The sequence below is a fragment of the Lacerta agilis genome, chromosome 12 (assembly GCF_009819535.1).
Source record: "Lacerta agilis isolate rLacAgi1 chromosome 12, rLacAgi1.pri, whole genome shotgun sequence".
Lineage (NCBI taxonomy): Eukaryota > Metazoa > Chordata > Lepidosauria > Squamata > Lacertidae > Lacerta > Lacerta agilis.
This window is the reverse complement of record NC_046323.1, coordinates 54,367,976-54,391,871: the sequence shown is the minus strand read 5'-3', so window position 1 is coordinate 54,391,871 and position 23,896 is coordinate 54,367,976. Positions and strand designations below refer to the sequence as shown.

General features: G+C 44.8%; 1 protein-coding gene across 2 annotated transcripts in view; it reads left to right on the top strand.

The window, feature by feature from the left end:
• SMARCC1 (SWI/SNF related, matrix associated, actin dependent regulator of chromatin subfamily c member 1) overlaps window positions 1–23,896 on the top strand; it is an 89,748-nt gene that overhangs the window by 30,859 nt on the left and 34,993 nt on the right. For both annotated transcript variants that reach the window (XM_033166150.1, XM_033166149.1), the window contains 10 exons: window positions 283–342; window positions 2,294–2,331; window positions 2,605–2,726; window positions 5,443–5,514; window positions 7,928–8,041; window positions 8,256–8,409; window positions 9,018–9,131; window positions 11,115–11,174; window positions 18,452–18,710; window positions 19,769–19,930. In XM_033166150.1, the coding sequence (XP_033022041.1) occupies window positions 283–342; window positions 2,294–2,331; window positions 2,605–2,726; window positions 5,443–5,514; window positions 7,928–8,041; window positions 8,256–8,409; window positions 9,018–9,131; window positions 11,115–11,174; window positions 18,452–18,710; window positions 19,769–19,930 (1,155 nt within the window). The remainder of the gene's footprint in view (window positions 1–282; window positions 343–2,293; window positions 2,332–2,604; window positions 2,727–5,442; window positions 5,515–7,927; window positions 8,042–8,255; window positions 8,410–9,017; window positions 9,132–11,114; window positions 11,175–18,451; window positions 18,711–19,768; window positions 19,931–23,896) is intronic.

Here is a 23,896-nt window from a genome sequence, read left to right as displayed (position 1 = left end):
ACCGCTCACTACCTTTCATCCTAATCTTGCCCAACCTAGCCTTGAGTTCTTTATTTATCAAATGTAATTCACCAACAAATGCGAAGGAAGCTTGTTAGCTTGGGATGGGGGCTCATTGTGTGCAAAGCCCAGATAATGAGAAAATGTGGTTCATAACCATATGATCGATGGTGGGGAGAGTGAAAAGGTGGCTAGGCTACCTTTGCATAATGTAACAACCCATGCAGTGTTACTGCAGAGAATGCACAGCCTGACGTTCTCAATCTCATTTAATTTTTGCAGTAAACCCAAAGAAAGATAGTGAAAACACTCCAGTGAAAGGAGGAACAGTAGCAGACCTAGGTAAGTTCTTTCGTTGGTTTTTTTAATGATGGATTTCCCCCCTCTTCTTTGAGGCTGGCAACTGTATTTGCTTTGTAACTCAGCCTGTTCCAGGGGTGTGTGTAAGAGCAATTTTCTGTAGAGGCTTATTCTTATTCTCTGGAGGACTCTCATTCTAAAGGAGGATGCAGAGGGGAGAAGCCTCCAAAAGGCTGCCAGGCAATTATTATTTTAAAAACTGCCCCAGGCATTTAAAATTATCTCTGTAGGTAGGGGAAGGGCGATTCTTCACTAAAATAGCTGACAGTGCCATGGCAAGTCTTTTTATATCCTGCCCTACTAAAAAAAAAAACGTTCAGGGAAGCTCACCTTTCTTGAAGACAATGCCACTAGTGTTAACGGAACCTTCATAATTTTCCTGACAGTTACAAATCACAGCCTCGCAAACGAAACGGGCTATTTGTTAAATGCTTTTAGTCCCAAATATGTTTGTAATTTCATGGGTTAAAAATAAAATAAGGTCACACATTATTCAACTTTTTTATCTTTCCTGTATTCCTCCCTGCATTACTGCAGTTCCATACAAATAATCTATACAGTTCCATACAAATAGTCTATACAGTGACTTCCACCTTCCATACATTAACTAGAATTAATAACTGCTTTTTGTTTCCTTTGTTTGTATCTCTCTTGCATTGGAAGAAGTTACTTACGTGACTATACACTTAGTCTTACTTTTCCTTTTCTTTTTTGTTCTTTTTTCCTTCCCCCTTTTCTACTTTTTGTGGTTCTTATTTTTGTTGGGTTTTGTTTTTTGTTTTTTACCTTTTGTGGTGGTTGTTGTTATTCCTTTGTATTTGTATCTGCAAAAAGTTTTTAAATTCGTTGTGAAATTGTTAAATCTAAATCAAGTTGATATTATTAATTTTTTTTAAAAAAGGTCTTAGATTATTTCCCTAAATATCTGCAGGCTGAAGCATGCTTTTCTAAGCAGGGTAGTGATAGATTTGTAGCTGTAACTGGCGAAAAGCTTTTATTGCTACCCAGCTTGTTTTACCTTTAGATGGGAAGGAACCCCTAAGTAGGGGGCCTCTCTCATACTGGTCTTAATGGGCAGATGGTCTCATACGGAGTGAGACATGGTCGATCAAGGCCAAGTAGGGCTTTATAGGCCAGGAGTCCAGTAGCCTCTGACTTGTTTTTTTACATCATACCAATTCAATATATTTCAACGGTGTTTTAAAACGAGGCACATCCGTGTTCCTGCCAAAAAGGCATTCACAACAAAAATGTTAAGGGAAATCAACGATACGTAAACAGCATCTTTACCTTATTAAGGTCAGGGGAATGGTGCGAGGCAGGTGGAAAAACTGGTGCCCAGTGATGGTCCCAGCAGGCACTCCCCTGCGCATTCCCTCCTCTCTTCCCCACAGGGCCACTGAGCCTTACAATGGGCAGGAGAAGGGCCACTCCCAGCTAAAGCAGGAACAGGCATGATGCTGGTGAGTTGGCCCCCTGAGTCCCATGCCACAGGCCCCTTTCCCGGTCCGGGAAAAAGGTGGGATATAACCAAATGCAGGAGTATAATAATACAAGGCTGCTGCTTAAGTTGAGTGCCAATTTTCTGGCCCTTATGGAACACACCCTTGCTCCTTTTCTTTCTTCTGTAACAGGCTCAATGTTTGCCAAGTCACATGACTTCTCTAGCAATGGCTTGTGCATATTTTTCTTCTCTTGTTCTTGCCGCAGTTATTGCCCCATTGAGGCGCAGTGATGGTAAAGCAGCGTTCCTTGACCAGGCACCCCCCCCCCCAGGGGTTTCGGGCTGCAACTCCCAGCGGCCTTAGCCAATGTGGCTGTGGGGTGCTGGGGCTGATGGGAGTTGTAGTCCGAAACATCCGGAAGGCACGAGGTGTAAAGGATTGTTAGTTGTGCCGTCGTGTTTATTTCTCTCTGCTCATTTATTTTGCAGACGAGCAGGATGAGGAGACGGTCGCCACAGGAGGAAAGGTAAACTGCTAGCTCTTCGTTTAGAGAAGAATGAGTAAAAATGAACCAAAGTGCAGCTTTACCTGATGTCACTGTGATGGCAGGTGGGTAACCTGCCTGCCTGCCTGCCAAATTGGGCCCTCCAGCAGTTGAGAAGTTTCAAGATTTGGCCTTGCGGCCAGAAAACATTTCCCACCGCTGCCCCCTGACATCACTATGGCCTTTTGAACTATTTTGTGCTCTGGACAGCCAATAGCTGACCTCCCAAACAACTCAATATCTTTCCTCCTGCAGGAAGACGAAGATCCCAACAAAGGTGACCAGAGCCGCTCGATAGATACCGGAGAAGACAATGTCACAGAACAGACAAATCACATCATTATCCCCAGCTATGCATCCTGGTTTGACTATAACTGGTACGTTCTAGGGTGTGGGGAGCCAGGGAATTGTCACAGGTCCAGAGTCTGCTGACAGCCACTTGCATGTTAGCCTGCCCTCATGTTCCTGTGATGTATTTCACAGGAGTAAAAACTACCTTAATCTGAAAGTTGCAGCCTTTGACATTAACCTTCCTTTCCACTCTACATCACATATTTTCATTTTGCAGCTATCTCAGCTAAACTGGCCTCTATGCACCATTTGTTGCAAACAGTTCTGGATGCTACATAACTTGGCCCAGGTGCAACCCAGGAATCGTATGGCCAGTTAAAACTAACCTTGCCTTCTGCCTCAGTAGGGTGGGCCATGACCAGTTTAAGCCTGTAGACTGGCTGTTAGCAGCTTCCTGCCTGGACGGGCTGTTAAATAAGTGAAACAAGCCTCTTTGTAGAGCTCATAAAACATTTGGCACTACAGATGTTCAAACCAGGTTGGATGGATAGATGTGCTTGGGTTGCAAGATGAGCTGTTTCTCTTCCCTTTGAATGGATTCTGATGTGCAGGAATAAAGAGTGGTTTGCACCCATCCGCTTCTTCCCTCCTCCCTAAATGAAGGCAGCATGTCCTAAATGTGTGCGTTGAGGTCATTTTCTCAGCCAAAACAGTAGATAAATCCATATCGCTGCTGAATATGTAATAGGTGTCAGGCCCTGGAACTTGAGAGTTTTATCCATCGCTGCTGTGCTGCTCGTACAGTGGAACTTCCTCCCCCCACTCCACTTCCCTGCAGCCCCCCCTACACACCCTCAAAATCTGCTCCAGAATTGTTGACCCTCAGAGCCGATCTGGGGAGGGAGGGGCTGGGGGAAAGGAAAAGAAGTGAAAGTCCCATTGAAGTGATTATTATTATTATTATTATTATTATTATTATTATTATTATTATTATTAATTATCATTATATTTTTATTTATTTGTACCCCTCAAGGCAGCTTTTACACATAAAAATAAGAACCAAATTATTCCCAATTCCTTTAAAGAAAACTGAGTGGCACACTGAACACCCCCGCCCCCTAATTTTTTGTTCCACATTTTTTTCCTTCCTTGCTGCTATGGGACCCGTCTTCCTCATGCAGTTGTAGATATGAATAAAATCATGTCTGATTCTTCCGGCCCTGAAGCGCCTTACTCTGACGTATGTGGACGCAGCTAGTCTAATGGCTGTCTGGGGAAAGTGTTTTCGTATCCGAAGCATGCCCAAGCACTTGTAACTAGGCTAGACACTACCCTCAAACGGAATGCAAATTGGCCTGGTATAATTGCCGTTCCGAGACTTGCGTCATTTGGTTGCCAAAAAGGAGGAGGTATTTTTACATCCATGTCCGCCTGTTTCCCTTCATTTCCGTGATGAATCTTTTAAACGTTAAATCCTGTGTTTCAACCAAGTCAGGCACGACATGCCAGAGATAACATTCCTCCAGAAGCATAGGCTGTGTAGATGGTATTCGCCATTGTTCCTGTCCTGCTAATTCAATTAATCATTTCCATATACAGTTTTTAATGCTAGAGAAGAAGGGTTTTCCTTTAATTCAAAGGGAATTTTGAGTCACTTTTCCTCCTAAAGCCTCCAATGCACTATATCAATTTAAACATGAGGCAATAACATTTGTAATAAAAACCTGAGTACCGTAAATAAAATTAACACAGCACCAGCATCAGTAAAGGATGCTCAGGTCTGTAGCCTTCATGTCCTGCTGTTGGGCTTCCCCTGAGAATGTGGTTTGCCACCGCGGGAAACTGGATGCCGGTGTGATACAGCAGGGCCTGCTTCTCTGTTCCTGTGTGTTAAAAGACAGTGGCCAAGCACTCTTGAGGGAGAAGGTCCTAACACTCGGCTCCAGCCTAAATCCGGAGAAACGCCTTCTGTATACCGTATGCAGCTCTATTATGGGAGAGGGGGCAGTTGAGGACAATTAAAGTAAATGCATTTGAAGACCTTCAAGTCAGGAACTTCTGTTAATGGCAGTCTCTCTTGGAGGCTATTAAAGCAATTTGCGGAAGAAAATTCACATTACCCAATTATTTTCGACCTAATCTTTCAATAAATGAACTAGCCTTTCGATCGCTCTCTGAAATAGAAAATCCATTTCATAATTCAATTGATGGTAAAGGGATTATATCCAGAACATTGAACATTGTGGTGTGTTGAAGATAAAGCAGAAGAGTGCTCTGTATGTTAAAGGAATTGGGAGCAGAGTTGAAACCTCAAAATCCATATATGTTGAGTTGGGGTGTGTGTGTGTGTGGTTTTTTTTAAAGAAACTCTTGTTTTCTTTATTTTTTAGCTTTGACATGACTGTTTGCTACACCCCATAATGTGTAATGGAAGCACTTCTCTTTACTGTGGACATTGTGACTGTCCTACAACTCTAAGACTGTAACATATTGTAATGCTATAATGGCAAATCAGAAAGCTATGGGTTCCTGCAGTTGTGACCAATACTACACTTCGTTCCAAACTTATTTTCCTGCAAATGTAGATTCAGAATGTCATTCCCTCCTCCTTTGGTATTAGTGATCTGAATACTCTTAAGGTTAAATAAATGTCTTAAAGCTACATTTATAGAAAAGGTGCTTGTCTTGGATAGATGTCGTGCTGTTAGTCGTGGCTGCTTAGTTCATAGTGTGTGATCAGAGTGTTGAGTGAATCTGGGCATGTTCTACAGTGACCGCATTCCGTTTTCCCTCCTGACACAGTATTCATGTAATCGAGCGCCGCGCTCTCCCAGAATTCTTCAATGGGAAAAACAAATCAAAGACCCCAGAAATGTAAGTAAAAGCAGAACAGTGTAAGCATGTAGTGTGTTCCCCGCTTTGCTTATAACAGGTACAGTGGGATATACCCAGGGCCGTTGCAGCCAGATGCAGATGTAACAATTTCTGATCTCTTAACCTTGGCTTGCAATGGGGCTGTTGACTTGCTCTTCAGCTTGGCAGTTCCCTGGCACCATAAGCGGCTTTTCCTGCATGCATGCCTGTCAGAGACAGCACAAGGAAACCGTCTTGGATCTTTCCGTGTGCTGCGAAAACGGTCTTTAGAAGCAACTCGCTCAGAGGCAAGTCAGTTTTTTGAAGGCTGAGTGCAGTCTGCATCTAGCATAATGTAAGGCAGTGTTTTTCAACCTTTTTTGGGCAAAGGCACACTTGTTTCATGAAAAAAATCACGAGGCACACCACCATTAGAAAATGTTAAAAAATTTAACTCTGTGCCTATATTGACTATATATAAAGTAATTTTTCAATTTTTCCCACGGCACACCAGGCAACATCTCGCGGCACGCTAGTGTGCCGCGGAACAGTGGTTGAAAAACCCTGATGTAAGGACATGGAAGTAAATACAAAGTTGGTGTTGGAAAGAAGGGTTTGGAGAAACGTGGAGTTTGCTGAAATTCTATGTGTTTTGGGCCATATCCAATCCAACAGACCTCCAGGAGCAGAACAGAGCTTCCTCTTTTGTCCTCTTCCAGCCCCTCCTCCCACCATCAAAATCCACTCCGGAGGCTTGGAATTTTGATAGAAGCAGGAGCCCTGAGGCTTCTTTCCCTTGAGACAAGAGTTTGGGGAGGGGGTGGCACCTGCCCCTGTCTTCCACTTTGGATGATCATTACATTTTTTAAAATTATACCTGCAAACTGTCTCCTTTTCTGTCCTGTGTAACAGAGCTGGACATTCCTTATTGTGCACCAAGCAGCCTTCCTCAATGCTTCTGTGCTCCCAAGGGTTCACTCCCAAAGCCTGATTCCCCCCCCCCCAAAAAAAACACAATAGTTGGATGGCTTTGGGTTCTTATGCCTGGCCTGTCCCTCTGGGTGGGGAGGTTGGAGCTCCAAATAAAAGATATTTTGCCGGAGGCTGTAGGTTCTGAGATGCTGTTTAAATCCGGTAATGCAGGAGAAAGAGGGCTGTTTCCCTAGGAGCCAGTGTTGAGAGGTTTTGCTGCCAGGCATCTGGCTTACATCCAAGAGAGTAGTTTTAACCTGCACTTTTTTGGGGGGGCGGGTGGAGGCACCAAGGAAACTACTAAGAGACACAGCTCTCCTGGGCTTTACTTTGCATTGGTTTATTTTGTCTGTGCGAAAACGAAGTGTTTAGAAGATGAATCATTAAGTGGGCCAACAAGATAAAGAGGAAATGTATTTCCCTTACATAATGGAAATAGCTGTTGGATAATCTTTTTCTGCCTCCTGAGCTCCGTAGTTTCTATCCTGTATCCCTCCTCTTAATGTTTGCTGTTCTCTCTCCCCAATTTTTCCTTTCTTTTTCTTTTCTGCTTTTTGTTCTCGTCTCCACCCCCCACCCGGTTCACCATGGAAGAGTGCGGAAGGAAGCAGGCTGATGTCCCAGTTGGTCTTCCTCAGCTGCTCTTCCATGTGTGAAACCCTCTCAGGCTTACTGCGTAAGGGAAGTGGCCTTGGAATAGCCGGCACCTTCCTGCCCCAGAGGCGCCCTCCTTGGTGCCCCTCTGTAAGGCTCCACTGAACTGAAACTCAAAACTCCTGACGCCTGGGTTGTAGCTAAAGGTATGTGTCCTATTAGTAAATCGAGGACACCCAAGTAGATGAGACGTGGCATAAAAGCTGCACATTGAAGCCTTCATCCTCCCCCCCCCTTTTTTTGCTTCAGTTCCTAGTCAAAGCAGGCCTTGGTTTTGAACGTAACAGGAATTGGTTGGATTTTGTTTGAAATAGGTCAGCCTGTCTGTTCAATTCAGAAAAGGAGATTGAAGGTGTTTGTTTTGCTTCTCTATAGACCTGTCCTCAGACAGGTTGTTAATGATCAACCACATAATTAAACCGTCAATATTACCTGAAAAACCACCTCCTTTCCTGTAGTAGTTTCTTCACCCTCAGAGGTTTGGGGGGCAGGGGGGTTGGCATCAGCCTGGGAGGGCCTTCTCGATGGTGGCCCCTAAGTTATGGAACTCCACCGCCACAGAGGCATCTGTTCACCCTGGCTTTTGACACTTGAGGGTGCATATTTTTAGGGACCACCTTATCTTTGTGACTGCAAGCTGCTTTAAATTGTTTTTAGTATTGTGCCGTAACCTGCCCTGGGACCTTTTTGGTGAAGGGCGAGTAAATTCAGCATCGTAATAGCCTTCTCGGTTAAAGAGACCCTAACATTCTCAAGTGATGCACAGTGGGAAAGTGTATCCATATTACGTCTGTGGATTTCTTTCCAGATACTTGGCTTACCGCAATTTCATGATTGATACGTATCGCTTAAACCCTCAAGAGTACTTGACTAGCACTGCCTGCAGAAGGAACTTGACTGGAGACGTTTGTGCAGTAATGCGGTAAGTCTTGCTTTACTTGGCTGCAGGTGGAACAGGATCTTAAACTCAGTGGGTGTGGAGCTATTGTAAGATGCTTCAGGGCTAGCTCCCAGTTACTGGCCTTGAAGTTAAGTCCTTCTGTTCTGAAATGTTCCCTCTTTCTGGCCCACTGCCTTTCCCATTCTGATAACTTTTCCTTCATTCAGTCTTTCGCTCTTGTAATGTCACCTCCTAGGGTACATGCCTTTTTGGAACAGTGGGGGCTTATTAATTACCAAGTGGATCCAGAAAGCCGACCCATGGCCATGGGTCCTCCTCCCACCCCACACTTCAATGTGCTTGCTGACACTCCCTCGGGACTCATGCCTCTTCACCTTCGGACACCTCAGGTAAAGATCCATTGCCAGCTGCCTCCTTCCTGGTGTTACTCGGGAATTCTAAGCGGCCCAAAAATCAGTGCGGTTTTGGAAGGTTCAATCCGCCACCTTGTTCAAAATGGTGTCCAGTGGTATCCAGACATAGAGGAAAGCCTGTTGAACTTGGCCATCGTGCAAAATTTGGTCACAATATCATTAAGAGGGGCCCAGATGCGTAGCAAGCAAACAGCTTTCCAAAATAAATAGTTGATACCATCCAGATGCTGAGGGGGAAATGCTAATAACTTTTATATAATTCTCTTTCACCCCTGATTTTTAGCACCTTAGAGAGTTGTCCCTTTTTTAAAAAAAACTATTTGCAAACACTAGCAGGGATTCACAGTTGTCATGTGGTCCTGGAGCTGCAAATGGGTCATAGAAGGGATACTATAGCTGTTTTTCTTAATCTGTCAGACTGTGAGAAATTCTCCTCTAGAGCATTCTTAAGCAGTGGTGGTGGTAGTAGTAGCATCTACTCTAAATAGCACGTTTTTAACATTCCGTAGGCTGTTTAATATAGCTGTTCTGATGCTTTCGTATCCTCCCTCCTGCTCTCATCCTTTTTACATTTCTTTACCCAGATCCCAGCTGCTCAGCAGATGTTGAATTTTCCAGAGAAAAACAAGGATAAACCTACTGACCTGCAGAACTTTGGGCTTCGTACAGACATATACTCAAAGAAAACATTAGCAAAGGCAAGGCGCTAGATATTCTCTCTCCTTTCTAGACCCCCGCCTGCCCCCCTTGTGTCGCAGCGGTTACGGTTTCTGTGTCTTGGGCCACCCCATCAGCGACTTAGTAGTCAAGGCTATGTAAGCCAGCATGCCCCTGAATGCCTGTTCCTGGGAGTTGTTAGTGGGCTCTTGCACTCTCCTCCTGGTCATGGGGTTCCTGGAGGCACCTGAATGTTGGGAGATTCTAGTCAGATGTACTTCTTCACAAACCACATGTTCAAACTATGGAATTTGCTACCAAAAGATGTAGTAATGACCACCAACTTGGACCAGTATCGGAGGCAGTATGCCTCTGAATTCCAGCAGCTGCAGGAGGATGCTGTTTCACTTGATTCCTCCTTGAGGGATCCTTATTACGGCATCTGGCCAGCCACTGAGAAGGAGGTACCTGGCTAGATGGGCCTGATCCAGCAGGGATGTTCTTACGATGCAGGAATTTCCTTGTTGCCCTCTGCTTATTATAGCTCAATAGAAATACATTGCTGTCATTAAATATTCAGACCTGTGCTCCTGTGATATTTGCGTACCAGGCAAAGAACTTCTACATAGTCAAATCTTTATAAATGCTGTATGTTTGGTTCAGAACAGCTGTTTCTCTCTCTCTCTCTCTCTCACTCACACACACACACACACCCATTGATCCTTTTTTGGCTTTTTTTTTAGCAACAAGAATTGATGCTAATTTTAAGGCTGGGGTGATAATTTCCTAGAGTGCTAAATATTTATGAGCACCTGTAGAGAATTCTGGGAGATTTAATGGACGTTCTAAGCATTGCTTTTGATTGCCATATTTGGAGATTGGGAGGAGGAAGACAAGCAGATGTTGGGGCAAGGCGTGTTAGCCTTCCCCTGTACTGGGGCACATTTATTTAGCTGAGCTTGTCTCAATCACTTGAACGCAGTCCTTGCTAGCATGTTGTATTTATTAAAATTTGACGCAGGTTGTGCATTCCTGTTATCTCTTTAGTTGCAGAGAATTGGGATGATAGTAGGCTAATCTACTCTTGGTATTTGAATTAGCAGCCATATCCTAGTACCAGTGCAGGGTGTTGTATGAGGGTCATTTCACCTCCTTTCCTGCTCTGCAATCCTTCCTCCCCACCCCACGGGACTATTCTCCTTTGTAGGCTGTTGCTAAAAGGAGAGCTCTTGCACTTTACCTCACCTGTTCGAACATTGTCTTAAAGGGAAAGTACCTACATGCACCACTTCTTCCATTACACAGGTCCGTAACCTTAGAAATAGTTAACCCTCTATTCTGATCAGATTTCCTACTGAGCGAGTGTTGATTGCTTCGGGGATTCTTGCCTCAACTGCTGAGTCAGGCTGCCCCAAGGAGCAGCAGTCATCTTTCTCAGTAGTGGCGCCTGCCCTGTGGAACGCCCTCCCATCAGATGTCAAACGAATAAACAACTATATGACTCTTAGAAAATATCTGAAGGCAACCCTATATAAGGAAGTTTTTAAAGTTTGATTTTCTATTTTGTGTGTGTGTAGATTGATTGATTGATTGATTGCTGGAAGCAGCCCAGAGTGGCTGATGGGTGGCATATAAATAATGAAATAATAATAATAATAATAATAATAATAATAATAATAATAATAATAATAATAATCGAAAATTCTTTCTAGTAGCACCTTAGAGACCAACTGAGGTGCTACTAGAAAGAATTTTCGATTTTGTTTTGACTATGGCAGACCAACACGGCTACCCACCTGTAATAATAATAATGCTGATGAAACTTGCAAGAGTTTATCAGGTTCTCCTTTGACATGGCATGCATCACTAGTGCTTGTCTGTGTTTAGGGAGGCCCCTTCCAACAAGTAACACACCTGTGATGGAACAAATCCCACCTCTTGGCAATAATAGCCATACTCACCTGTGCACTGGGTACATGAGTAAACTGCACATGAGTAAACTGTTTCCCTCCTCCTTCATACAGAGCAAAAGTGCTAGCGCTGGGCGAGAATGGACAGAACAGGAGACTCTGCTGCTACTTGAGGTAAGAAATTTTGAGTGGGGGGGAAATCGGGGGGATTTTGATAGTGGGGAATGTAGAGAAGAGGAGGCTGCTGGGTGACATTTGAAGTGGTACCTAGTTTCTGACTTAAATTGAGTTAATATGTTTCTGGGTGATTTCTTGTATAGAACAATGCTGTTGAGTAGAGAGCGGATCCTTTTCTGCAGTGGCTCCCCATTTGTGAAATGCTCTCCCCCAGGGAGGTTCGCCTGGCACCTTCATTATATATTTTTAGGCGCCAGGCAAAAACATTCCTCTTCGAGCGTTTGGCTGATTAATATCCTACAGGCATTTACATGTGCCTGTGGGAAGGGGGAGGGTTATTGTTTTGTGGTTTTGGTTTAATTATTGTGTTTTATCTTGAATTTTATTCCAAACTGCCCTGAGATCTGTTGATGAAGGGTGGTACATAAATTTAATAAAATAATAATAATAAGCAATAAGTAAAACCTGTATGGCTATAGAATTGTTGGTGGTGTTTTGTTGCAAAGCTGTGGATGGACCTGAAAGGAATCAATCATACAAAAATAGAATTGTAGATTTGGAAAGGACCCCAGGGTCATTAGTCTAACCCCCCTGCAAGGCATCCATGACAGATGGCCTAAAAACCTTCCATGAAGGAGAATCCACCACCTTCAGAGGGAGTCTGTTCCACTGTCGATCACCGTTACCATCTGAAAGCTCTTCTGATATTTAGTTGGAATCTCCCCTTTTTGTAACTTAAATTCATTGGTTTGAGTCCTACCCTCTGGAGCAGGAGAAAACAAGTTGGCTCCATCATCCATGTGACAGCCCTTTAGATATTTGAATCGTATCTCCTCTCAGTCTCCCCTTCTCCAGGCTTAAACATACCCACCTCCCTAAACCATTCCTCATAAGGCTTGGTTTCCAGATGTGATGAGGCCTTTGTAATCTTGTTGTACGGAGCCTTAGGTTGTGTCTCAAAGCTGCTTACATGTATATTGGAATTGGTTTAATATTATCTATCGGCGGTTCTTCATCGCAAAGGCTGCTGAGTGATGTACAGTTTATATGAAGAAACTGTAATGAAATCTCTATATAAAACGTTAAAAGTGCAAAAGGGTAGCACTCATAAAATCCAGCAGAGCTATAAAAAGGAAAATAAAACATGCTCTTAAAATACGCTGCAGTGGCCAGGCAGCTGAAAAAGAACCTCTTCCTTCTGCTGAAGAGGCATCAGGTGAGCTGCTCTGGGGTAGGTGTTACTAATGCAAGGCACCACGGTGGAAATATTCTTCTTCCTGGGCACCCACCACCTCGCTTTAGGTGATGGGAGGACCTGGAGGAGAGCCTCTGATGAGCAAACAGTTCAGGCAGCCTCCAGTAGGAAAAGGCCACCCTCCATTGGCCCTTAGGCATAACAGGCAGTCATCGTTCCCCTCTACATGAATGAGCCTGCTTGGGCTTTTGTGTTCACACCTACCCCCCCCCCCCAAATATATATCTTCCACATGTCAGGGGAGTTTAGAGGCTTCTGCTTCAGATTTTAAACTAGTCACAGTTCCCTATGTTTCCCATGGGTTCCCCCAGTTTGGATGTCAAGATAAATGTATTATACACATATTTTTTTTATAAAAGACGATTAGAAAAAATTATGCAGGAGAGATCTGCTGATGGCTCCTAGCTGTAATGCCTCCACAGTTGGAGACGGCAGTGCTTCTCTTTCACAGGAGACAAGAGTGTCGTCCTGCTTGGGTCCTGCTTCCGGGTTTCCCACGGTCATCTAGGTGGCCACTGAGAAACCGATGGTGGACTTGATGGGGCATTTGCCTGAGCCAACAGGCTCTTCTTATGTTTGTTGTTCTGATAGAAGAAGAATCGTCTTACTCCTGGAGATGAAAGAGGGAAGTGGGGGGGGGGCGCACAAGCTCAAAGCTCACCTGTAAGGGTGCTTATAGAAGCCTTCCGCAAGAAATGTCTCTGCTCAGTCAGAGATATATTTACAGTCCTTTATTATATACGTATGTACAAGACACCGCTCATAATTCACGCATCCGACCCATCGCTCTCAGATCCAGGAAGTGAGGCTTTACAGCTTCGCCTCCAGCAGAGCAGCCTGGGAACCCCGAGTCTCCGCCTTTCGTCTCATCCTTTCAGACTCCTGCGCTCTGTTGCTGGAGGAGCTGTCACCACCTCCCCCTCCATGCCATAACTGCTCAGGTGTCGCTGAGGCTCCTTAGCGTCTGTGAGCCCCTTCGCCTCTGGGCTCGCTTCCTGCCTGTCGCTCTCTGAGGACGTACTCTGACTGCTCAGGTGTCGCTGAGGCTCTCTAGCGTCCTGGAGCCCTTCCGCCTCTGAGCTCGGCTCCAGGACACTCCCTGGCGGCCCCGTGACATAACCATGGTTCATTCACATAGCAGGAAACCGTAGTTTTCTGTCAATGTTGAACTGAACCATAGCATTCTGTTACTACCCAGGCTGTCCACTCCATCATTGGGCATTGGAACAACAACAGCAACAAAATCTTGCACACTGTCTGCTCTAGTCTGAAAATAAAGAGTTTTGTGGAGTGTCTTGATAGTTTGCTTGGGAGGTCTCGGTGGTATTTCCAGTCGATATTTTCTCCATATCACCCGCTTTTCCCTGTTGACGTTAATTGTAGCTGTGCTGTGCTTCTGTCTCGCTTTTGAAAAACAGCTTAATAGCATTTTGAGTTTGGGGGAGCAGAGCAGAGAAAGAAAAAGCATGTATTCCCCTAGCACTTGTGGAGAAACATCACACTGGGCTAATGCTAGGTCAACTGGCATTCAGTAAAAAGGAACAGGATGAGGCACAGATAAAAAGTGAGGCAGGAAATATTTGGCAGCGAGCCACGGTGAGCTGAGTGTTGCTCAGACTAAAGAGGCAGGGCTGAGCTGGAAGCTCTTGCAAGGGGTTGCTCTTGTCATGTGATGTTCTAGTCTGTTTAGGTGTGTTCATTGGCTTTTGCGGGGTGGGGGCTCGTATTGCATGTTTGCAGTGCCCACCCCCGGCAAGAGCTCACACATGCATCCTGCCTGACACCACCGTCTTGTTCAGGACCTGCTTCAGACTTCGGTGCTGGTACTCTTTGATGAAACTCTTTTAGAAAAACCCCTTCTCATGGGGTGCAAGTTCTTCTGGGCCACGTGTGCAGTATTATGACCCTTGCAGATTTTTCATTGTTCAGCACTGAGTTTGTAGTAAACACCAGCTGTGCTGTTTCTCTGAGCAGGCCTAATTTCCCCCTGTGTTGCTCCAACACGGAGGCTTTCAAGATCTGTGCTCGCATATGTCGTGGCTTAATATAAATGTGGAAGTGCTGGCTGAGTTTGGCGTCTGAGCAAGCCAGGAGCCCTCTTGCCAGGCGAGAGGGAAACGGTAGCCGCTGGTTTCTGTCAGCGCAGGCGGCTTCCTGCTTGGCGGCAAAGCATGCCTTGTGCTTACTTGAGTAAATCAAGTTGTCTAATCAGCAAGAGCGTGCTAGTCTGGTCTTCCTTTGCCTAGCCCACGTTGGGATTGCAATAGCTCTGGCAGGCCAAGCAAATCTCCTTCGGTTTCAGGAAAACAGCCAGGATAGACTTTTCCCCTCTTGCTTAGGAAACCACCCCACCCTTTCCTGAAGAGGAGTTTAGTAGTATAACTTGGACCTGAGTTGCGTAGGGAGGGAACACACAACCACCTGCAACTGAACAGTCACCAATCCGGCCACTGCTGTCTCCACATGCCACCTGTTCCCTCGTGGTAAGGTAGCAAGGCCTTCAGTAAAGCTCCCCCCTTAATAGCAGTGCGGATGTTAGGCTACTAGCAAAAGGGGGAGGCAGGTTCCGTCTTATAAATGGTGCCCTCAGTGTCTCTCCCTGATTTCTTGTATATGTAGCGGGAACACTGTCATTGGATGGGGCACCACAACAGAATTCTGCTTCCACACAGAGGTCCATTTTAGATGAAAACATCTGTGTTACCTCAGGATGATGAGGTTGGCACTGCATTGCTTATCAGGACTGGGATGCAGTCTGTAAAATAATGTCGTTTAATGCACCTTACGGTGTCTGATTGCGTAAAGCAGTGGTGTTGATAAGGTTATTTGCAGCGGCAGCATATCTTACACTTTCATTGCCGTTAATAGTGCGAATAGCCCGAAACAGCGATTTCCAGAAAGATACAGTAATGTGGTTTATTTGGAGCCCAGAGGTGTCAGTTGATCTTATGCGTCCATATTTGAAAGGAGGTGACAATGATATCAGTGACACTTGGGTAAAACTGAACTGTTGCTATGCAAGGCAGCAAGAAAGCTTCTGAGCTGCTAATTCATAGGAGGACCATCTTGCTAATTCATTTTTGACAGGGAGAGAGCCCTGAGTCTGTGCTATAATTTAGCTCTCTAGACACAATTGCTTTCCCCTCTTTCTTTCACACTTTTTAACATCCAGATAAAGCAGCGAAGCGGATATCAGTTTGAATTTCAACCTCCAATAGATGAAGCACGTCCTTTATAAATTCTTAGAGTGCCTTTGAGGAAGTGCATATGTCACAAGCTTCAAAAAAATAAATATCCAAGTTGTCTCTTGCCTGCCGGCCCTGGATCTCTTTGGCGCGGAGTCGGTTTCCCCCCCTCCCTGCAGGTTAATCACTGTCAGATCTCAGCAGGCAGATAAATGAAGTTGCGTTACATACATGTTAAATTCCACAGAACACAAAAGGAAATGTTACTGGCTTTCTTCTAAGCAGCAAGACAGCTGAAACAAACGGAAATCAAGGTTGCCATGGGGGGGGAAACATTTATGTGCCCAGTTAGAATTAGTGCAGCGCAGAGTGGAATCCAGGTGGAGCAGATTCTTGGAAGCCCCCTACTCAGTTTGTGACCTCTACAGCATCCTTTGCCTTTCAGGCTTTCCTGGTTACTGCCTAAACCCGAGAACATGTTGTATCTGTAGTTGTTAAAAACTTAGATTAAATGTGATTTGGCACAGAAGCCAGTTCTTTCCCAGCTGCTGCTTCTAGTCCCTGACTCTTTGCATTTACAGCGTCAGTTGTTTTTTAGCTCCATTCACACATTTCTTCCTTCTTGGAGCTGCTTCACACATTGTGTAGTGTAGGTGTAAAGCATAATGGCAACAAACATGTTCTCTAACGTTTGTATCCTGCGGGTGTATTAGTGAAGAAATTGGGGTTGGCTGCAGCTGCTGACTAAGTGTACGTTTTGCTACCACATGTTGTAAAAAGCATCCCCTGCCCTGGCCTTTCCAGAAGAGAACACCAAATCCCAAATGCAGCAAATAAATCTCCGGGGAACTCATGCCAGTGACACACAGCACACAGATATATGCCTGATTTGTTCCAGTTGCGAAACCTGGGTGTCTTTATTATGGACTTCTGGTCCCTGTAACTTGAATTGTGTCTTGTGATAGCAGAACAAGTCTGGCTGTTTCCATTTGGAATGAGCAAGGTGACATTGGATTTTGTACAACAGTTGACACAATGGCTGATATAGGACAGCTCAGGTAATCAAATTGTCAGCAGCTGCTTTCATATAAATTTTTGGGTTGTTATTCTCCATATGGGAGAGAAGACTTGGAGGTCATGTTTCTCTCCAGAGAAAGAGAACCCGTTTTAATTATTTGTACCCTCCAGGACATTTGAAAGGTATGCTGCCTTTCCTTTTTTTAAAAAAATTGTAATCATTTTGTGCAATATTTCCATAAAAATCAAAGTGTTTGCACTACACTATTCTCCTTGGTACCCTCCCTCACCTTAAGGACAATCAGCTCACTTTCCCTTTTCAACATGCTCTAGAAACAGATCTGCTGCATTTCAGGTGAGAAGTAGAAACCGGATATCTCCACCTGCCAATTCTGCCTTCCTCCAGATACTTAACATTAAAATCTACAACTTATTTTAGATGCCATAGTTCCAGAATTTGGAGAAAACACAAGCTGGAAGAGATAATTCGGTCATACAAAGCTTAGAACCCAGCAAATAAAGAGAACAGTCTGAAAGGGGCGGGGACAATTTAGATGAGCCAATATGAATCAACCCAAGAGAGGAAGGAAGGACACATATAATATGTTAATAATAATAATCTTGGCAAGAGATGACGCTGTAGCATGGACTAGTAGGTTAGAAGTAATTGTAAACCAGGTTGGAGGTGGGTAAAGAGAGATGGAAGGCAGAAAGGGCTGCAGGGGCCTCGGTTGCTCAAAGGAAGAGAGATGGCAGGTGAGACTTGCAATGCATTTGAAAGGCGATAGGAAAGATTATAGTAGAGAAATTGGTGAAAAGACCAGTGAGGCAAGGTCAAGGGGCAGGTTGTGGGACTGGAAGTGGCCAGGGAAGGAGGAGAGAGTTTGGAGTCAGATTAGCAACAGCCACGATGATGGACACCACTTGGCCTCGTTCTAGAGAAGGTATAGCCACATGCTGGTTGCCAGTGTGTTTTGAAGTAGCAACTCTCAGATCCAAAGCTGAAATGCTAGGCGACTGTAGGCCTTACTTTGCTGAATTTTGTTTCTGTGTTCAAGGAAATATATGGGTGGGGAACTTGAATGGAAGATACCATACCAATAATGCAGCCAAAATTTTAGGCATGTTTCTGAGGTCAGAGGATCTAAATGGCAGCACTTGGCTACCTTCTTGATTTTTCAGAGTCAATGTTGTAGAAGGAAGGGGTGGCTGCCGCTTGGACATTTTTTGCCACTAGGAAAGTTCAAAAATAGCAGTGGTGGCCCAGCGGCACCAAAGACTGGAGGATGGTACCTAGGGGCAAGCTTACACCATAAACACTTGTCTCCAATGGTCTGGCCTTTCTCTGACTGCTTGCTATACTGAAAGAAGGCTCCCATTTATCTCATACAATAGAAGGATCCTGCTGTCAAACAAATTGCAGAATGTATGTTGTTTTGGTCCAGTGTAATCACGTTTGACACTTGCTTTTCAGGTCTTGTAACTCACCTTTTCTGAAATAAACAATCTTAGAATTTCTCAGCTCCTCAAATTTGTTCTTTTTACACACATTTGCTGTTATTTACCTTTATTGAAAGACGTTAACAAAAATCTTATCAAAATATTTCTTTTAAAAGAGTGGTCACATGTAGCCAAACCTCCCCACAGCTTCCCAAAAGCCGCTTCTAATCTCAACAGGACCACAAATTGTTTCTGTTACCTGAACAGATGTTCAGTTCCTGCTGTTCTCATGGTACACATTTCGGTTACCAAATTTGTGAACCAACTGCTTTTGCACTGTGTCTCTTTAAAAGTTGATTTCCCCCTTTGTTTTTAAGGCGTTGGAGATGTACAAAGATGACTGGAATAAAGTTTCTGAGCATGTCGGAAGCCGCACTCAGGACGAGTGCATCCTCCATTTCCTGAGGCTTCCCATCGAAGATCCTTACTTGGAGAACTCCGATGCCTCGCTGGGCCCCTTGGCTTACCAGCCTGTGCCTTTCAGCCAGTCTGGAAACCCAGTGATGAGCACTGTGGCTTTTCTGGCATCTGTCGTGGATCCCCGGGTGGCGTCTGCTGCAGCTAAAGCAGCTTTAGGTATGGAGTCACCTTCTCTCCCCACCCCCTTTCCAGTTCAATCTTGTCTGAGAAGGTCTTAATTTCTTGCTTGGTGCTGACTTAGCCTTAAAGAAAATCCTCCACCGTCTCCTTGGTTGATCTGTCGTAAATTCACCAAAACTACTTAAGCACCGCCTGGAAAGATGCTGGTATTTAGAAGGGTGGTTTGGGGGGGGGGCATTCTGCACACAGGCTGGCAAACCTGCCCAGAGAAGCAAATTGAAACCTGCTTTCATCTTTTCTGCAGTCTGCTGCCTGCTGTCACTTACCTTTAATTGGTTAATGTTAGTAAAGCACTGCCTAAGCCAAGTGGTACCTAAATGCCGAGCATTAATTTGTCATTTGTGTAGCTCAACATATAACTTCAAAAGGGCCTTGCTAACCTATTACGAACGCTTCAGGTTCTGCTGTCTGCTCCCATTCTTGGTTTCATCTTCATGCAGCTCTTCCCAAGACGCTGTCCAAGATGCTCTCAAGATTTCTGAATAAAACAGCCCTTGTATTATTAATTGCCGCACAATGGCAATGTGTGCATTAGAGTTTAGTGTGTGTGTGAGTAGTGCATTTTTAAAATAACTCCAAAATTGCCTTTTCCATTCCGCAGGCAGCTTCCCCAAAAGGCTTCTCTGCATGTCATCTTTCCTGATCAGTCAATTCAAAGTGCTGGCGCTAAAATTACCTTCCTTTTTATGTCTCTTTTTCATGGCTCCTCTCTCAAGGCAGGTGCTGCTTTGTGCTCTGAGATTTTTGGCCATTAATTTTGGGGTCCTCTTGTCTCTTGCCACATCTCCCTTTGTTCTGCCTTTCATTGGCCTGTCCTGCTGTCAGCTCCCTTTGTCCCCTTCTCCCACTCCGCTCTTGGCTTTGTGACTCACAGCTCCCTTGCTAAATGTCCAATAAACAGGAGTAACTGCAATAGTGTAAAATGTGCAATCAGATCACCCAGCAGGGTTACCTGTTCTGTTGGTACATGACTTTGAAAACCCCCCCACCCCAAAACAAACTTCTAAGCTTTGTTGTTTTTACTTTTTTTGCAGAGGAATTTTCCAGGGTCCGAGAGGAAGTCCCACTGGAACTGGTTGAGGCCCATGTCAAGAAGGTGCAGGAGGCAGCCAGAGTCTCTGGAAAAGTGGATCCCACTTACGGACTAGAGAGCAGCTGCATTGCTGGAACGGCTCCAGATGAGCCAGAGAAACTTGGTATGTCCCTAGGGGGTTGCCTTCCGGTGCTCCTGCCCATCATGCTTGTCTCTGATTTGTGTTTATGTCAACCAAAGGTAATCGTAACTAAGGGAAAAGGTATAGTGGAACACGACTTGCTTTATTTTGGGTGGGGGTAGGGGGGGAGCAGGCAGAATAAGAGATTGGGTTGTTAACATAAGCCACCATTTTTTTTTGGTCATTGAGCGGTGAAGAAGACCAATATGTAATTGTGACTCTTGAGAGTCACATGACAGCTCGTACTCTGTAATCATTATTGCCTGCATCGTTCATGAACTCAAGAAAAATGAAATGTTTGATCTTGACGGGGGAGTTGGAATTATGCCTGATACAATTGTTGAGAATCTGTGGGGTGTCAAAAGTGTGTCGGAAGTGCCAGAAGCTTTGGACTGCCTTATTTATTTCCCAGAAAGTCGTTTACAATATGAGGCGTTTGGTTTTATGCTTGGAGATTGAATATCATTCTCCCCATTTGGAATAATGATCGAAATGCCACACCAGGATAGATCGGTATGTGGCAGGAGCAAGTTCAGGAAACAGTAAATTAGGGGTCATCTTGATAATTCCTACATTTAAGCAGATTGTACAACACAATGGAAACCAGTCCTTGAGTGAGAGATACTGCTTCTGGTGTGAGACTTGAGAGTAATTAGGGCATAGTTCCTTCCATTTTCTGCATACACAATAAAGCAGAATTTTACAGCTTTGTCAAAATATAATTACTGAGCACCATGGTGAATACATCCTTTGATTCAGCCTCCTGCTAAGACCAAAATGCCACAGTGCTTAGTCTGCAGCACACTGTTACGTTTGTAGGTTACGTTACCTACTTTAACGTTTCTGCAGGCAATGCCACTCAAGGTACAGAGGAGCACTCAGTTTGGCTGAACTGTAGTGTCTCAACAATTTTGTCTATTGAAACTTAATTTTCCTAGACTCCTGCTCTTCCCTTCCTCCTATACCCATCAACCTTCAGCACCCACAGGGTTTACAGTAATCTTCCTTCCCACAATTACATATGATAGCAGCAACAGTACCACACGTTGCCCCAGTCTCTTGAGAACAGGGAATTTCAGTCAGGCTGCAGTAATGTCAAGCATTGACACTTGAACTCGAATCTCAAGGTTCCACACCCTTGTGAACATCTCAGGAGCGGTCCTTATGCTTTGTTTCCCTTCTGTGTCCTTTCTATGTGCCTTACAGGATCCAGGTAAATACCTGAGGTTGTGATTAGCTTCATGGCTACCTGGCAAATACTCTGCTCCAATAGATCTGGAACTTCCTTGCAGAGAACCAGACCAGGGCGAGGTTTTTTTTTTTCCTGGCTCTGCTGAGTTCTGTGCTTTTAAGTGGAGATGATGATAATATTAATAATAATTATTTATTGCTTGTACGCAACCCATATAACTGGGTTGCCCCAACCACTCTGGGCAGCTTCCAACAAAATATGAAAGAGCGCACAATACAGCAGACATGAAAAGCTTCCCGATACAAGGCTGCCTTCAGATGTCTATGGAAGGTTGTATAATTGGTTATCTCTTACAGGCGGCCATCCACTATCAAGGCCAGCTATCCCCACTGTTCTCCACATGATTAACATCAGATGGAGGAACAAGCACCTGAATAGGGAGGGCTCTTTTGTATTGAGTGCTGAATATTATTATTATTATTTGAAATATTTAGAGACCCTCCTTCCATTAAAAATACAGTAAATGGGTGTGCAGCGTGCAAAATTACAGCAAGGACAGCAGAAACATAAGTAAAAGCCACATGTTTTCCCTTTTCGCTCACTAGCGGCCGATAACAGAATTTGAAGCCTTTCCTTGGCCCAGAGAATAAAACGTGAGATGCAGATTATTTCTGAATGAGAGAAATGAACTGGATTTTTTGCAGTTAATGTTAGCCAGTTAATGTGATTTGTATTGATCTGTGACTAATGGAATAAATTAGGGCAGGAGCAGATGGCTCTCTGTGGGGGAGTGGCTTGGCAAAATTGAATTGGGTCACTCGCCGGTCTGCAGCGCCTCTGCTCTGAAACAGCTTTTCACCAGAGGGTGCAAGGCGAAGAAGACCTCCGCTTTTTTTTGCAGGGTTGGGGGGGGTTTACAAATGTGCAACAGCAAAGTTGCATGGTATATGCCTGCCGAAAATACTGTTTATATATTTGGGCAGGTAAAACCAGAAGGGTTGGATTTAAAACATTATTGCTCTAGACTGCTAGAAATGCTTCCTGGGGGGGGGGGTGATCCCTCAGTAGTAATTACTGTAGCTGAGCCTTAAACTGCAGCAGCATGAGCAACTGTGTTGGCAGCGTTAGCTGGTAGTCCCAGGGCCCATCCCTGAATCATTTAGCAGAGCCATGATGGGCAGCGTAGACCGTGGGTCACATCACACATTTACATGTAACAAGTGCGCACCCACGGCAAATGTGCAATCGTGCAGGTAGCTGAGAAAATGCCACTGCATAAGGTATGAAGAAACCCTAAGGTTAAGCGAAATATTTTGTCATTCCCATGTCTTCGTGTTGAAAGAGTGGAGAAATCCTCACTCGCATTGTTCACTGGTTCTTAGGACTTACTGGAGGCTTCAAATGCAGCATCTCAGGGTTGCGCTTGGCTGCTGCTGCCACTGCCACCCAGTTCCCCAGCAGGCTGCTGCCAGAACTGACTCCTTATTGTGTAGACACGGGCAAGGTGGGCTGGGGAGATACACATGGAAACCCATTGGTGCTATCTTGATCAAGGGCATCTCAGTCATGCCTGCCCCCAACCCTTTAAGATTTTAGTGCATCTGTTGGGCCCCCCGAACATGCGATGCAGTAACAAATGTACCATTTGGGAGGGCCTGGCTTCTTCAGAAGCTCTAGCGCTACTTAATTTTAGGCCATTTTTTGCCAAGCAAATAAGAATATGCAAAATTTACAGTTGCATGGTGGTGCTTTTGTCTGGCCAGGTGAGTGTGCATTAATTGACTTAGGTCTTGGCCCCTCCCCACTGCCCCAAGTGCCCAGCTGTCCTCTAGCTTGAGAGAGCATCAAACCCTGCTCATATGTGTTCCAGACAAACCAGACCGGGGTGGGCTATTTTGTGCCTTACATCACATTCCATTTTTGCTTGGCAGTCGGTGACGGGAAGAATATGCATCTCCATGTATATTGAATGTGGTGTGTCCATGAAGTCATGAGCAGAAATAGTTGGCAGCATTTTTTGTGATCTTTGCAGGGACAGGTGAAAGAAAGGAGAATTTCATATTTGGAAGCTCTCGGGTAATAACTTTACTTATAATTTGATACATCTAGGACAGATAAAAGATAAAAGTACAGTGGTACCTTGGTACTCGAACAGTTTGGCTCCCGAACAAATCGGCTCCCAAACGCCGCGAACCCGGAAGTAAGTGTTCCAGTTTGCGAACATTTTTCGGATGTCGAACGTCCAGTGCAGCTTCCGCTTAAGTGCAGGAAGCTCCTGCAGCCAATCGGAAGCTGTGTCTTGGTTTTCGAACAGTTTCGGGAGTCAAACGGACTCCCGGAACGGATTAAGTTCGAGAACCAAGCTACCACTGTATTTACTCAAGCAGTGCACAATCAAACTGTGGAACTCGCTCTCCCAGGAGGCAGTCATGGCTATCAACTGGGATGGCTTCAAAAGAGGAACAGACAAACTCCTTGAGGAGGAGAGGGCTATCAATGGCTACTAGCCAGAATGGCTGTGTTCTACCTCCACGTCTGGAGGCAGCAGTGCTTCCGGATACCAGTTGCTGGTAACCGCAGAATGAGAGAGGGTTCTCGTGCTCAGGTTCTGCTCCCTGGTTGGCTCTTGCGAGAACAGGACTAGATGGGCCTAATCTAGTAGACTGTTCATCTATTCTTACGATAAACATGGCTGTACACATTGGCCTTTCCAACCATTTTTTGAAAGGTTTTATGAGCCTTTTCAGGATTGGTTT